Below are 12,992 nucleotides of genomic sequence, written 5' to 3' on the forward strand. Positions count from 1 at the left end.
GATGAAAATTAACTCATTTATTCAGCACAGGCAGTGTCTTCAAAGGGGATTTTGTTTGTTAAAAAAAAAACAACAACACTAGTTCATAAGAAAGATTTCACACCTCCCATCTATAAAGACCTTGCCAGCCTCAGGGACCTGTACCATGAGAACAATGTCCTCACATGTGGAATTAGACAAGTGATATTGTATTGGGGAGGGCAGGAGAGCTCCTTTATAATTACTGCCTCTCACAACTTTCCATTTCTTGGCATAATAACATTGTCTGCTCTTCACTATCTGGCAGCAATAATGAGACACAAAATGGCCTTGTGCAGCTCTGTCCTTGATGACTAAATGAGTCTGCTAGAGACTAATACCTGGGCAATAAAGTTACAGAGAAAACTCCCTTAAAATTGCATTCCCCAAAACCTAAAGGGCTAATTTATGCCAGGAATACACAGGCAAGGGTTTATTACATAGGGTTATGTAGCTACACAGCTGGCACTGTGATTTGTTTCACAGACTGAATGGAGCTGCTGAGCCTCAGCTGTGTATTCTGCAGCACCTGAAATCTCTTGAAGGTGTGTTCTTGACTGGGATCTTTCCCTTTCCTCTTTAACTAGAAGAAGATCATGTCATTTGATCTTTACATATCAGAGCCTGAGCTATAATTTCCAAGGCATCTTAGTTTTCATTGCAAGAGCATGTAGTCCATGTGGGAACTGGTTTGAATGTGAACCCTTCCTGTACATGCAGTGGGGGCACAGCTGCTCTGAGCCATGTGGCAGGGTGAAATCAGGGCTGCACTTGAGTGTGATAGGTTGAGTTGTCATCTGATGAAGCAAAACACCCTTAAGGGTTAAGCAGTGAGTTTAGCTTCCATGGCCCTGCCATTCATGTCAGCACTGAATGTTGTGAAAAGTGAGTGTGAAGGAGGAATAAACCCTCATCTAATCTGGCTTTGATGCTGTCTCTGAGCTGGGAAGCAAAATCTGTGGTCTGTGGTGGGGCTTGGTTTGCAGAGGATTAATGAGGATGGGGAGTACAAGGGTAGGGGCAAAGGATGCTCTGCGGTGGTGAAGTTCTGCAAAATAAATGGTGTGCTTTTAATTCATCCCCAACTCCTTCAAATGCAGTGTGATGTTCTGATAAGCAACAGACTCTCTGTGGGGAATGCTGGCACCTCATAAATATAAAAAATGTTGTTTATTCATTTACTCCTTCCCCCATCAATGCCAACTGCCTTTTAGGGCAAAAAACATCTGCCTTCCTGGTAGCAAAGTCTGCAAGTGATGGGGAGGCAGGAAAACACAAGAAGGATTCACTAGCCTGTCTCCAGGCCACAAAAGACCTTTTGACCCCGCAGAGTTTAAAGCCATTCCCAGACTGGACTGAGGCTGTAGCTTCAGAAAAGGCCAAGGCCGTTCTCAGAAACTGCCATCTCACTGGGAGGACTGGGAGGCTTTGCTTGGAGAGCATGAGGATGGCAGCCCCATTCTGCCCTGTACAAACAACATGTAAGCAGGGGGAAGGCCTGAAAGCTGCCCCTCTCTGGGGAATTTTCTCAATCTTGTTCTCTGCTCTTTATTACAAGGGGTGAAAAACGCTGATGAGGCAGAGCTGAAGCAGGTGGCCTCAGAGCCACTGGAGCTCACAGTGTACAACGTGCTGGATTTCCCCTTGCTGAGCTCTCTGGTTGGCAGGCTCACCCGGGTCTTGTGCACCAGGATCAAAGAGAAGAGGAACAGTGAAAACACAGGTGAAGTGAAACCTACTCTGTGTGGGCTTAGCTCCTTCCTGCTGGCCATACACCTTCCTCACCACCAGGCTGGATCCTTTCTCCTATCCTTCCCTCCATGAGCTCTACCATCTTCTCAGCTCTGCCAACTCTTGTCCTCCCATGCTGGTCTCTTTGCTCAGCTCTGTTGCTGCCTGACAATGCTCCTGCTGTATCCCCTTGTTGGCCAGTTTCACATGTGGTTGTCATTTTCTACAAGACCTTTTGGATGTAGTTCTTCTCCCTCACTCGACTGCAAACTCACTACTGTCTGTAACAAGTCACAGAGAGACGTTACTTGTAATTGTTTCCATTCTGCTGCTTTCAGTTGAGTTATCTGTTCTTGGACTGCGTGTCAGTACAGGCAATGACTGTTCTTACGAGTGATTTGGATGGCTCTTAGTGGTTATAATTATCTAATGACAATAACTACTGTTGCAGTGAAGAGAAGGCTTATCCTCCCACTTCCATTATCCTACTGTGAGATAAGTGTGTTGTCACCTTTTCCTTCTCTGAGTTTCTTTCAGCCAAGGCAGAAAAAGCAAAGGGGCTAATATGGGAAAACATTAGGGAGAGATTAAGTGGAAATGTGGAGATTGGAAGAGGAGATAGCAAAACATCTAAAAACAATTTTTCCCCACCTTTTATTTTAGATGATGGATCTCCAAGGCATTTTCAAGTTAAAAATGAACAATTTATTTCTTTCCTTTGCTGGAGAGCAGCTTGTGTGGTGAACAGAAGAGTGAAGAACCAGTCCAGATGTTAGCTTACATCCTCAGGAGAAATATCATGTACATATTTCCATCTCTTTCTGCTCACAGATTGGCCTAAGGAGAATGGGAGAGTCAGACTTTCAAACATACTTTTATTCTAATGCTCTGGAGATTCATAGAGATAAATTGACCTGTCCCTATTAATTTGTACTTGTTTGATACAATTAGACTGCTTTTTCACAGGTACAAGTTAGCCTAAAGAAAGATGGGCTGTTTAAAAAAGAAACCAAAATACCTTCTGCTTGTTCATTTTGACAGATCTTCAGGACTGAAAAAAGCTGGGTCATCTTTTGTATATAGGCAAAAATGCAGGCTTGCAATGAAAATATATTCCCAGCATCCATCAAAATACACAACTTGCTCTCAATGGAGTATTTATGTTCTCTGTATGCCCAGCTTTTTAATATTTATTTCAGAACAGTTTTGAACAGTTTTTATACTCTACAGGGAGGGAGACTGTAACTTGATTTGAAAAATATCACTCATTTATGAGTGAGAAAGTACATCTGGCATGAGAAGATAGTATAAGAAAGTAACTGTTTTGAATTCCTAGGTAGCACTGTGAAAGATATCCCTGTGAACTCGAGTCCCCAGTTGAGCCCAACTGACCTTAAAATATCAGCTGTGACCTCTAAGAGCATGCACTTGACCTGGAATCCTCCTCTGAGACCACCAAAGAAATACCGTATTGTGTATTATCCATCTAGGGGTGGCATCCACAAAGAGGTGAGAGGCCTTTCTTTGGACATCTTTGACAGCAGTATCTTCCAGGTGGTGGCTGGGAATTTAAGTAGACTTAGACTAAGAGATGAGGGTAGAAGTGCAGTTATCACAAGATATCAACTAAAGCCAGGTATGAAAGTAAATGAACACTGTGACTACAAATGTGGTCAGCTGATAGGATGGCAAAACAAAAGAGAAATAGGGATAAATATCTTGTTGCTAGCCATACTGCAAGACATTCTGATGCAGATTTTTGTCTCTTAAAGAGTGTTATTCCCTCCTTAAAGCATCTGTTCTGACTGAGCTCAGTCATGTACATATCTGTCCTTCAGTTTTGTCTGTAAAGCATTTGCTATCACCCTGGTCTCATAAAAATAATAATTTGGGGACTACAGGCCAAAACTTTCAGGACCTTGCTGTTGTTGAGGTGGCAAGTACTGCCCTCCATTCCACTTGTGTAGCCTCGTTGAATCTGGGGTAGGGTGTTCAATGGACTTTGACTCAGGAGGAAACTATCAATTTTGCCCTTAGATCTTCAGCTGGGCAGACAACCTTGGCTTGCAGTTCCCTGAATGCCAGAATCATTGACGCTTTCCCACTGTTAATGTAATTTCCTCTGATTGCTCAGCCTTTCAATATTCAGAGAAAATAGATTTCTAGCTTCCCAGCTGCCATTCTTGTTTCTCAACTTGTGGGCACGCAGCATTTCCTTTCTGCCCCTGCTCCTCTGAACCCCTCCTCTGCCCTCCCTTGCAGCAAGGCTGACCCATGTCACCAGACCAGCTCCTTGCAAGCCCATGGGCCACTGGTATCACTTGGAGTGGACATGCTGGTACACTGAGCTGCCTAAGGATGCTAATCTGTGATGGATAGAATAAAACAGAAAAGCAAATTCAAATGCTTGATGGATTTCCACTGATTTCAGTGAGAGTGCTGTTAGAGCCTTTGCTAGATGTTTTGTACAGATCCCATCCTTAGAGGACAGGCATTCTTAAGGCCCTATCTATTTTGGGGAGAGCAAGAGAGCCTCCCCAGTGATACTAGCTGGCACAAAATTAGGAGGGCAATTGGACTTCATGTTTCTGGGCACAGAACTACCACAAAGAAGTCACACCTGCTAGGGAAGGCTAATTCAGCTGTTTCTTTGCTAGAGAACTGCTGGCACCTCACCATCTTGACAGCCTTCCTTTGTGATTTCAGGTGATTTTAGATGGAGCAATCTCCTCTTTGCAGCTTGCCAACTTGACTTCACACACAGAATATCTGGTGTCAGTGTTTGCTATTTATGACACTGTTGTGGGAGATGGGCTGAGAGGCATCACCTCCACATGTAGGTCGTGAGTAGAGAGAATTACACTGATGGAAAGTTCTGTAACAGCTGTACAAAGCTCTTTATGACCATCTTAGGCTGGAGCCTGGCATAGTATTCTCCCCCATTCTTCAAGTTCGGACAGTCTGTGTGCAGCTATCTCCATCTTTGGGAGGTGTTCAGAACTTGGCTGGACAAGACCCCAAGGAACCCTCTCTAATCTCTTAATCTGGTTTGAGCAGGGGATTGGACCAGAGACCTTCAGGGGTCCCTTTTCACCTGTGTCATTCTGCAGAGGAGGGCACTGTGTTAAGCTTATCCTGACATGAGAGTAACATCCCTTGCTAGAAATGTCTTTCAGCCCCTTGTCCCTTTTTATCCTGGGGTTCCACATTAATTAATCCTATTTATCCATAAGGTGGTGGCTGTCCTATGTTAGATGCTGGGCAGATGTCCACTGTCTTACAGTAGCTGTTGCAAAGCCAGGACTCCTCTGGGGTTTGTCATAAACCTCATACACTGAGGACGTTCTTCCTGTGAGTCCTAATTGCTTTCCTTAAACTGACAGTTTGGCTTTGATACACTTGAACATCTGAGGGGAGGAGGGGACTGTGCTTTAACTGGCTTGTTTTGTGAGTCTTTCTGTCATGTTTTTTCCCTCAGTGCCTTTGTCTCCCCCCCGTTCCCTGCGCGTCTCTGAGCTGAGTCACAACAGCATGAGGCTGAGCTGGAAGGCAGCACAGGGAGCTACGCAGTACCTGGTGCTCTGCTCAGCAGCCCCCAGAGGAGCAGAGGACTATACAGTGGAGGTAGAGTTCAAAAGAATAATGACACCATTTTTCCTCTGTCTGGGCTGTCCTCAGTAAAGTTAGGCCCAGCTCTGTATTACCAGTATGCAGGTGGGATTTAAATGCCAGCTGGTTTAGATGAAGCAGATCTGAAACACAAAAACCTTTGGGAAAGTTCCAGTTAGTTAACATATGAGCTATGGAGAGTTAAATGTAAACTCAGGGGCTCTCTGGGAAATAGGGGAGTTTGGTTCTAGCTCTAACATTTGTGAATTGATGTCATGTGTAAAAGTATCATCATTATTATCAGCAGCATCTTTCATGAAAGATTTTTTTATTTTGTATCTGAAAATATTTTATAAAGGAGGTCAATGCGATTGTGAGGGTTTCACGTGTGGGATACTGAAGTGTAGGGAGAGAAGTGACTGCTTTGTAGAACCCTGGAAGCCCTGGGATTGAACCCACATCTCTTGAGCCCCAACTGTAATTGCAGTATCCTTGATGCTGTACAGAAATGTCTGTTTTATCTTAAAATTTTCATTGAAAATTGTCAGGGCAGTTTCCTCTGACCTCTAAAACCAGGCTTATGACACTGTATAAAAATAAAATAATAGTAGTTGAATGGAAAATCTTTAAAAACCTCTAAGGTCCTTTTGTCTTGTGTGGATTTTAATAAGTTTTCTGGAGTACCTATACACTGAGGATATGAAGTACAGTAAAAGGGATCTGCTGCTGCTGCTTTACCCCCTTCTCAGAAGGATGGGTTAGTTCCTTGCTTGTGCATGAGGCCTCTGCCACGTGTACTCCATATGGCTTCGGGGAATGCGTGTTGCCTCTCTGACTCAGATTCCCCTCCTAATGGCATAGCAATAAGAACAATTGCAAGATGGTTTTCAAAATACAGCAATTAATGCTTGTACTCTGCTTCCAATGTACAGTTATGTTTTTTAAGATTCAGAGCATTTGAATAGAGAGCAACATTTAAAATTGTATTTTAACATATTAGAACATTTCTACTGTTACTTGACCTACCCACTGTAAAAGTTCAATGCGCTATGGCTGCATGATGTCTACAAAAACAGTGTTAAAATGTTCCCAGTCTTTTATAAAAGTATGTTCCTTTGTATGCAGGCTCCTAAAGCACTCCGAGGTAGGTTTCTGCAGTAAACAAGTTGTAAAAGAAGAGATGTGGCTGTGCTCTGTTAGCGGCAGGTGGCAGCATTCCAGCTGCTATGGCCCTGCATGCAAGCAGGCAACTTCTCTGCAAGCCTGGCTTTCCATGTGTCTCTCAGGAAACAGGATCCTCATGTTTTGCTTAAAACCTCATCTTCTATGCACCCCTTTCATCCTCCCTTACTGTAAGACATAAGACATATTGCCCCTCAAACACTGCAGGGAGAACCAGCTGCATTGCTCACTGCAGCAGCCATTTGGTATATTCTCCTCTGGCCTTCATCCCCAAAGGGCTGTGCTCCATGCTGGGGAGGCAGATGAGGAATTTGCCTTCTCTTTGCAAACTTTTGGGACTGTCCCAGAGAGGGTTGGATCCTCTAAGGGGACTCATCTTTGTGGGACGCCTGTAAATGAAAGTGATTGAGCTGCCTGTTATGTTGCCTTCCTTTTTGAGGGATTTTCATTAAGGATATGATTTTTGGGTGCTGTGGTTAGAAAACAGCCTTAAACTTCATATTCTCAGTTGTGGAAGTTGCTCTCCTTTCTACCTTCCCCATCACCTTCCCATTTTAGTAAATTCCCCAGAAAAATCTCAGTGAGATTTTTTCTTAGAAACAAAACATCATTTCTTGTTCATTGCAGATGAAGTGTAAGAGACTTTTACATCTGCAGGCCAGGGCAGGAGAAAGTGATGTGTCCTCCCAATGTGCTTGGGTCCCTTAAGAAGTGAGGGGCAAAGCACTGATGACTGTAAAACACCTACCCAAATTGTGAAGTGTCACTAGTATAACCAAAAGGGACCTTGGCCTCAGCCTGTGTTTCTGTACGGTCAGGCTTGGCCCTTGCTCTGTTGAGGGCATTGGAGAGTACCCCAGAATTGAAGGGTACCCCAAGATGGCTCTCTGTTGGTAGGTGAAAGTGGCCCAGCCTGAGGTTCTGCTAGATGGGTTGTCGCCCAGCACAGAGTACTCTGTTGCGGTGTATGCAGTGTATGGGGAAGATGCGAGTGATCCAGCCAGCATCCAGGAAACCACCTGTAAGTGTTGCTTCCTACTAAGGTGTTATTAAACACTTAAGGCATGAGAGATGTTAAATGAGGTGCTTCCCATATAGTTCATGTGGCTTGTAAACAGACTGTCTCTTCCCTGCCTGATCTTAAGCAAATACTGTTCCTTGAGGGGGTCTCTAATCACATGATGAACTGTGGAAAGGAGTGATTTTCCTCGGTAAAAGAGGCCTTTTGAAACAGTGCTCCCCAAGGTGTTTGTTTCTTGAGGAGAAAGGGGAATTCTTTCTCCCCCTAAGGCTCCAGTAGCCTTTCTTGACATCCAGAGGCATGTATGGCAGTGACATAAAGAGAATATTTTCCCTTGCGGTGAATAAGCCTCTTGATTTAAGATGGAGCCCTCTAAGAGCAGTGGGAGGCAACCAGTGGCATTGCCTTTGTGCAGCCTTTAAAATGTTTAAGTGCTGTCACTAATTATTGTTGCAGTGGCCTTGAGTCCTCCTAGATACCTGAGTTTCTCTGAGATCAGCCATGCATCTGTCAGAGTCAGCTGGGAGGCTGCATCTCAGGCAGTGAAAGCTCACCGTGTGACCTACGTCTCTAGCAGAGGGAGCAACACTGGGGAGGTGAGTCCTCAGGGAGCTGGTAGAAGGAAAAGAAATGCAGAGATCAGGCACTGCTCTGTCCTCCCTCGGCTGCATGGTTCTTACCATGGGAGGGCTTACCTGCTGGCAGCATTTTAACAGCGGTGACTCTGAAATGGGCACCTTTTATGCAGTTGTCCCCAGTGTGCTAATCTCAGGGAAGTTTGACCTCAGGCTTCTCTCCTAATACTCGCGTTACTCTTCCCTTGTAGGTTGAGGTTCCTGGCACTGCATCATCCGCTGTCCTAAGACCTTTGTCCTCGTTCACGCAGTACTTTATCAGTGTCAGATCTACATATGATGAAGGCGACTCCTCTCCAATTACTGGCAATGTTACCACATGTAAGTGGGCAACAGAAATGCTGGGAGATTCAGAAGGTCTTTGGACCCAATTACAGGTTACAAAATTGGCTTTTGTGGGCCCTAAATGGGATGTTTACAGACCGGTCCCAGCAGGTTATGCCCAAAATGCTCACACAAAACCCAGAGGACTGTTTAGAGGGTTGTTCTTTGTGTGTGGAATATGCCCAACTGCGTTATGTGTAAAATGAGATGGAAGGATTAAAGGAAGGAGGCAAACAAAGAGAAAGCACAGTGTATTGGTAACCTCTGTGTCCTTGAGTGCCCTCCTAGCCTTCTCCCCATTAAAGTGCCAGAATGATACAGGTCCTTTTCACAAATGAAATAATCTTACTTAATTAGGGTTTTAAAAATAATTTATCCCTCTCTGTCCTGATGGCTGTTGTCATTTGGGTCTGGAGAAGTGAAAGACAGGCTGGTCTCAGACATCTGCCTGGTTGATGTTTTGTTCCCTGACCATCTGCTCCCTACCTCGGCTCTGACAAGGCGCTGTCAGTGCCTGCACTGCAGCTTGCTTTCCTTCTGCATCCCTCAGTAAAGGTCCCCCCGCCGCGTGCACTGAAGGTTACCGAGCTCTCAGGAAACAATCTTCAACTGCAGTGGGAAGCTGTCGCTGCTTCAGATGTGGTTGTCTATCAGATCAGATGGAGTACCCTCAGTGGAGAGAAGTCTCAGGAGGTACTGAACTGCACATAGCTGGGGAGGCTGGGTTGGCCTTGTGCCTGCTTGATGACTCTGAACTCACTTGTGAGAGTGGAATAAAGAGATGTAAAACTATTCAGGTTAATGGACTCAGGAAATTCAGTGGTTCACCACCTGACTGGAGGAGCCTTTGGAATAAGATAGGGTCTGTCCTGGACCTGGCTCTGTTCAGTCAACAAATTGAGTGCTGGAAGAGAGAGGAGCTGGGAAGAACTACAGGAGAGCAGGCTTAGAGTCCTAAAGAATCTGGGAAGATTGGAGAAGTGTTCTCGGAAAAATTAAAGGATGAAATTCAAGAGGGGCAAGTGCAAAGTACTAGGCTTAGGCAGGAATAATTAATTACGGGTATACAGGATGTAGAACAAATAGCTAAGTAGCAATTCAGCAGAAAAAGATCTGGGGTTACAGAGAATCACCAGTCCACAATGTCAAGTTGCTGTGGAAAAGACAAACATCATACTCGGATATTTATAGCTAGAGGTATCACCTCAAAGATAGGTGAAACAACTTCTATTCTGCTCGGTGCTGTAAGCACTGACTACTTTTGGGATACTGCTCTTCAAGAAAGATGTAGTTCTTTGCAGTTGGGCTGGAATAAGGGTGTATTGGGGCTTCTTTTTTCAGTACCTCTAAAAGGTACACCAGCACACTTTCAGTCTCATTTCAGCCTCTGAGTGTGAGCATGACTGAGCAGCGATATGAACACTTGTGCCTTGCAAGACTATCTCAGAGATACCTTGTACATATTCTAGCTTGCCTTACAGAGTTGAGATGATGAGGAAATGATACTGAAAACTAAGCAAAGGGATTCCATGCTCAGGATAGGTAGAGTACCTGGTATCAGAGCACTACGTTGTGTAGTAGTAGCTGCTAAATATAATTGTGCAGCAATGCATGGGCATCTACTCAGCATTAATTAGGGCTGGAATTTTGCTACTGCTTAAATTTGTGCATCCCGCAAGAGTAGACTTTGTCCCCAAAGCCCAGTGATAACTCATTTATACCTACAGGCAGTCTGTGAGCCAGGCACTTGGATGGCGTGAGCTAGCTTGGGAAAGCCTGGGAATTCTACTGACTCATTTCTTCCCCTGCTGCAGCTCTCTGTCGCTGGAAATGTGGCAACCACCGTTCTGCCAAGCTTGCAGAAGAACACGGACTATAAGATATCCATGTGGGCCTATTACAAAGATGGTGCTCGAAGTGACACAGTTTCGGTTCAGCACAGGACAAGTAAGTGATCAGTGCTCAGTGTCCATGGCTTAGGGAAAATACACAGGGCATGGAATGCCTCAGAACAGATCACAGACCAGCAGCTTGGATCTGGTCATCTCCAGTTCTGAAAACCCAAAACTAAATGTATAAAAGTGGCTAGAAGTATTCAGACTCCCATTTTAGTATTCTGAGTCTCTCCTGAGAAAAACAGGCTGGGCACACTTAAGCAGGCTGGTGTATCTTACAGATATCTGATGCTCTTGCAATGTACTTTGTATAGAATACGTTGCTTTTTCCCCCATTTCGGTATAGTGTATTGATGCAAATGTACTGGCTTTCTGTAGGGTGTTCAGCTGACTGTGTCACAGTGCTGCCTGATAAATGTTTCCTGTTAGTTAAATATTGTCTGTTAAGGAGGGTGAGGATTTCTTCGGCTATGTAATTGCTGAATCACGCTTCATCTGAGGGCACTTACGAAAATGAGAGCAAATCCTGCAGTCACACTCTGTGTGGAAGCATTATCTAAATCTCGCTTTGTACAGACAGGATATGAGGTTAAAAAGTGGCATTCCCCGAGGTCCTCTTAATTAATATTGCCTGTGTAATGGCTTTGTTGGCAGCAAATGGAATACGATTCATTCAAAAGTGGCAGTCCACTCCTGCATCTCTCAGCTCTCAACTTCCTTTGCAGAATAGACTCATTTAGATTGATATTGAGTTGATGAAGCTTAGAGTAAATGGCGGTCTTGGAATAAGAAGTTCAGGTTTTATTAATAATGAATAATAATAACCTTTGTTTGTATAAAGCTACCCCAGGCAAGTATGTAGGACAAGAAAAGAAAGAAACATGTCTACAAGAAAAAAAAATGGAAACATCATACAGCTATACAAGGATAAAGGGACAATCAGAGCAGTTTAGAGGCTTCAGTAAACAAATGTCTGTGTTTTAAGGCAAGAATTACAGAATGCCAGAGGGACATCCTCTGCCCGCTGCAAAAGGCATGTGGTGGCACTCTTCTAGGCCTATTTGGACAAGCCACTCCTTGCTGGGGTTGGCACCCCAGTGGGACAGTGAAGGCAGTTTGACTTCTGCTTGTCAGCTGCTGTCCTTGTGCATGAATAGGGATGCATTAGGGATATCAGTCGCTTCATGAAGAAAAGCAAAATGTTCAGATAAATCAGGTGTGTAACTGGGCAGCCAAGCTGGAGCCTCCTGCCTGGGTGCTGCTAGTCAGTTTGCAAGAGCAGTCAGGGCAGTGCCACACACTTCTCAGAGCCGATACAGGCACATGCTGTCAGTGTCTTTGGGTTACAACCTGGTGAACAGCTGTAATCAGGCAGCGTTGAACAAAAGCAAACTATGGTGTAGAGGGGGATGAAAAGGCACTCTTCTTCCTGTTGCTGCTTTTCTGTTTTCTTTTCTTGGCAGCATCCCATACTCAGAAATAGGTAAAGGTGTGAAGTTTCTCTTAAAAGTGCTTTAGTAGAATTTGCAAGAATGCTGAAGCTTAAGGGCAGTGATGGAAGTGAAATTCAGCAGGAAGCACTGGTAACACACGCTTATCTCTGTCCTTCATTCTCCCCCGAATACTGTTTTCTTGAAGGTTAAAGGGAAAAAAAAGAGCCAGGTCAGAGTGATGTTCTTTGCATGCTGGTTTTGTGAAGCAGAACTGTATTCCTCCCTTGGGGGTGAGGTAAGAACACCAAGTTCATTTTATTCAGGACCATTTTTCCTCTTGCATCAGGTGAAACATCACATTTCAAGGTCAAATGGTTTATGCTAAGGGGATGCTGCAGAAACCTCACAGAAAACAGGCCCCATCAGCAGAAACATCATCTTCCCTCCTAAAACCCGTCCATCATTGCAATGTGTTGTTCTGTAGGCTTGGGCTAAGGTACCTCTTTTTCTTGGCAGGCAGTAATTTTTTTATTTTTTTTTCCAAAATTATGGTTTGATTTATCCCCAAAGTACTTACAAACTCAGTTTAAACTGGCTGAATGGTTTTGTCTGGAAAAGGAACAAAAGTTGGAGAAAGATTCATATGCTGCAGATTCCTTTTTATCTTTTAGCTCTGTGCTTAGTATTTAGGTTCTCATGATGTAATTAAATATTCCGTAAGCAAGAGAGTCTGATAATTACTTCTGGAGTTAAGATGTGCAGCTGGACCAACCGAGATTCTGTAAGGCTAGTCCCTCATTGTTGTTGCTTAACTTTTATGTGTCTGAAAATGAATTGAAAACCTAGTGCCAAGGGGAGAGTGCTCTAGTCAACAGAAAATGCACAGAGCACATATTTCGATTCTTAATTATGACTAGGGAAAAATAAAAAGGTTAGGAATTTTTACCATTAACCCAATTAAGCAAACCTTTCTCTTCAGGCTTACCAAAACACAGAGTAGGAACAACAGTAAACTGATATATTTGTCAAGGATAGCAAAATTGTTACTATGTGCTTTTTCTATTGTTCTGTTGTATCTTCTTGTCTCTGTGTTATATTTGGACTGAAGACTCATTTGGGTTAAGAGCTGTCCTTTCATTATGTT

The 12,992-nt window shown here is 44.0% G+C and overlaps 1 protein-coding gene across 1 annotated transcript in view; it reads left to right on the forward strand.

Annotated features, from left to right (window-relative positions):
* COL20A1 (collagen type XX alpha 1 chain) overlaps nucleotides 1-12,992 on the forward strand; it is a 65,304-nt gene that overhangs the window by 14,827 nt on the left and 37,485 nt on the right. Inside the window, exons 10-18 of the mRNA XM_067307641.1 lie at nucleotides 1,577-1,741; nucleotides 3,086-3,258; nucleotides 4,456-4,585; nucleotides 5,228-5,373; nucleotides 7,438-7,561; nucleotides 8,018-8,157; nucleotides 8,388-8,517; nucleotides 9,071-9,213; nucleotides 10,335-10,467. Coding sequence (XP_067163742.1) covers nucleotides 1,577-1,741; nucleotides 3,086-3,258; nucleotides 4,456-4,585; nucleotides 5,228-5,373; nucleotides 7,438-7,561; nucleotides 8,018-8,157; nucleotides 8,388-8,517; nucleotides 9,071-9,213; nucleotides 10,335-10,467 — 1,284 coding nt within the window. The remainder of the gene's footprint in view (nucleotides 1-1,576; nucleotides 1,742-3,085; nucleotides 3,259-4,455; nucleotides 4,586-5,227; nucleotides 5,374-7,437; nucleotides 7,562-8,017; nucleotides 8,158-8,387; nucleotides 8,518-9,070; nucleotides 9,214-10,334; nucleotides 10,468-12,992) is intronic.

The sequence above is a fragment of the Apteryx mantelli genome, chromosome 18, assembly GCF_036417845.1.
Source record: "Apteryx mantelli isolate bAptMan1 chromosome 18, bAptMan1.hap1, whole genome shotgun sequence".
Taxonomy (NCBI): domain Eukaryota; kingdom Metazoa; phylum Chordata; class Aves; order Apterygiformes; family Apterygidae; genus Apteryx; species Apteryx mantelli.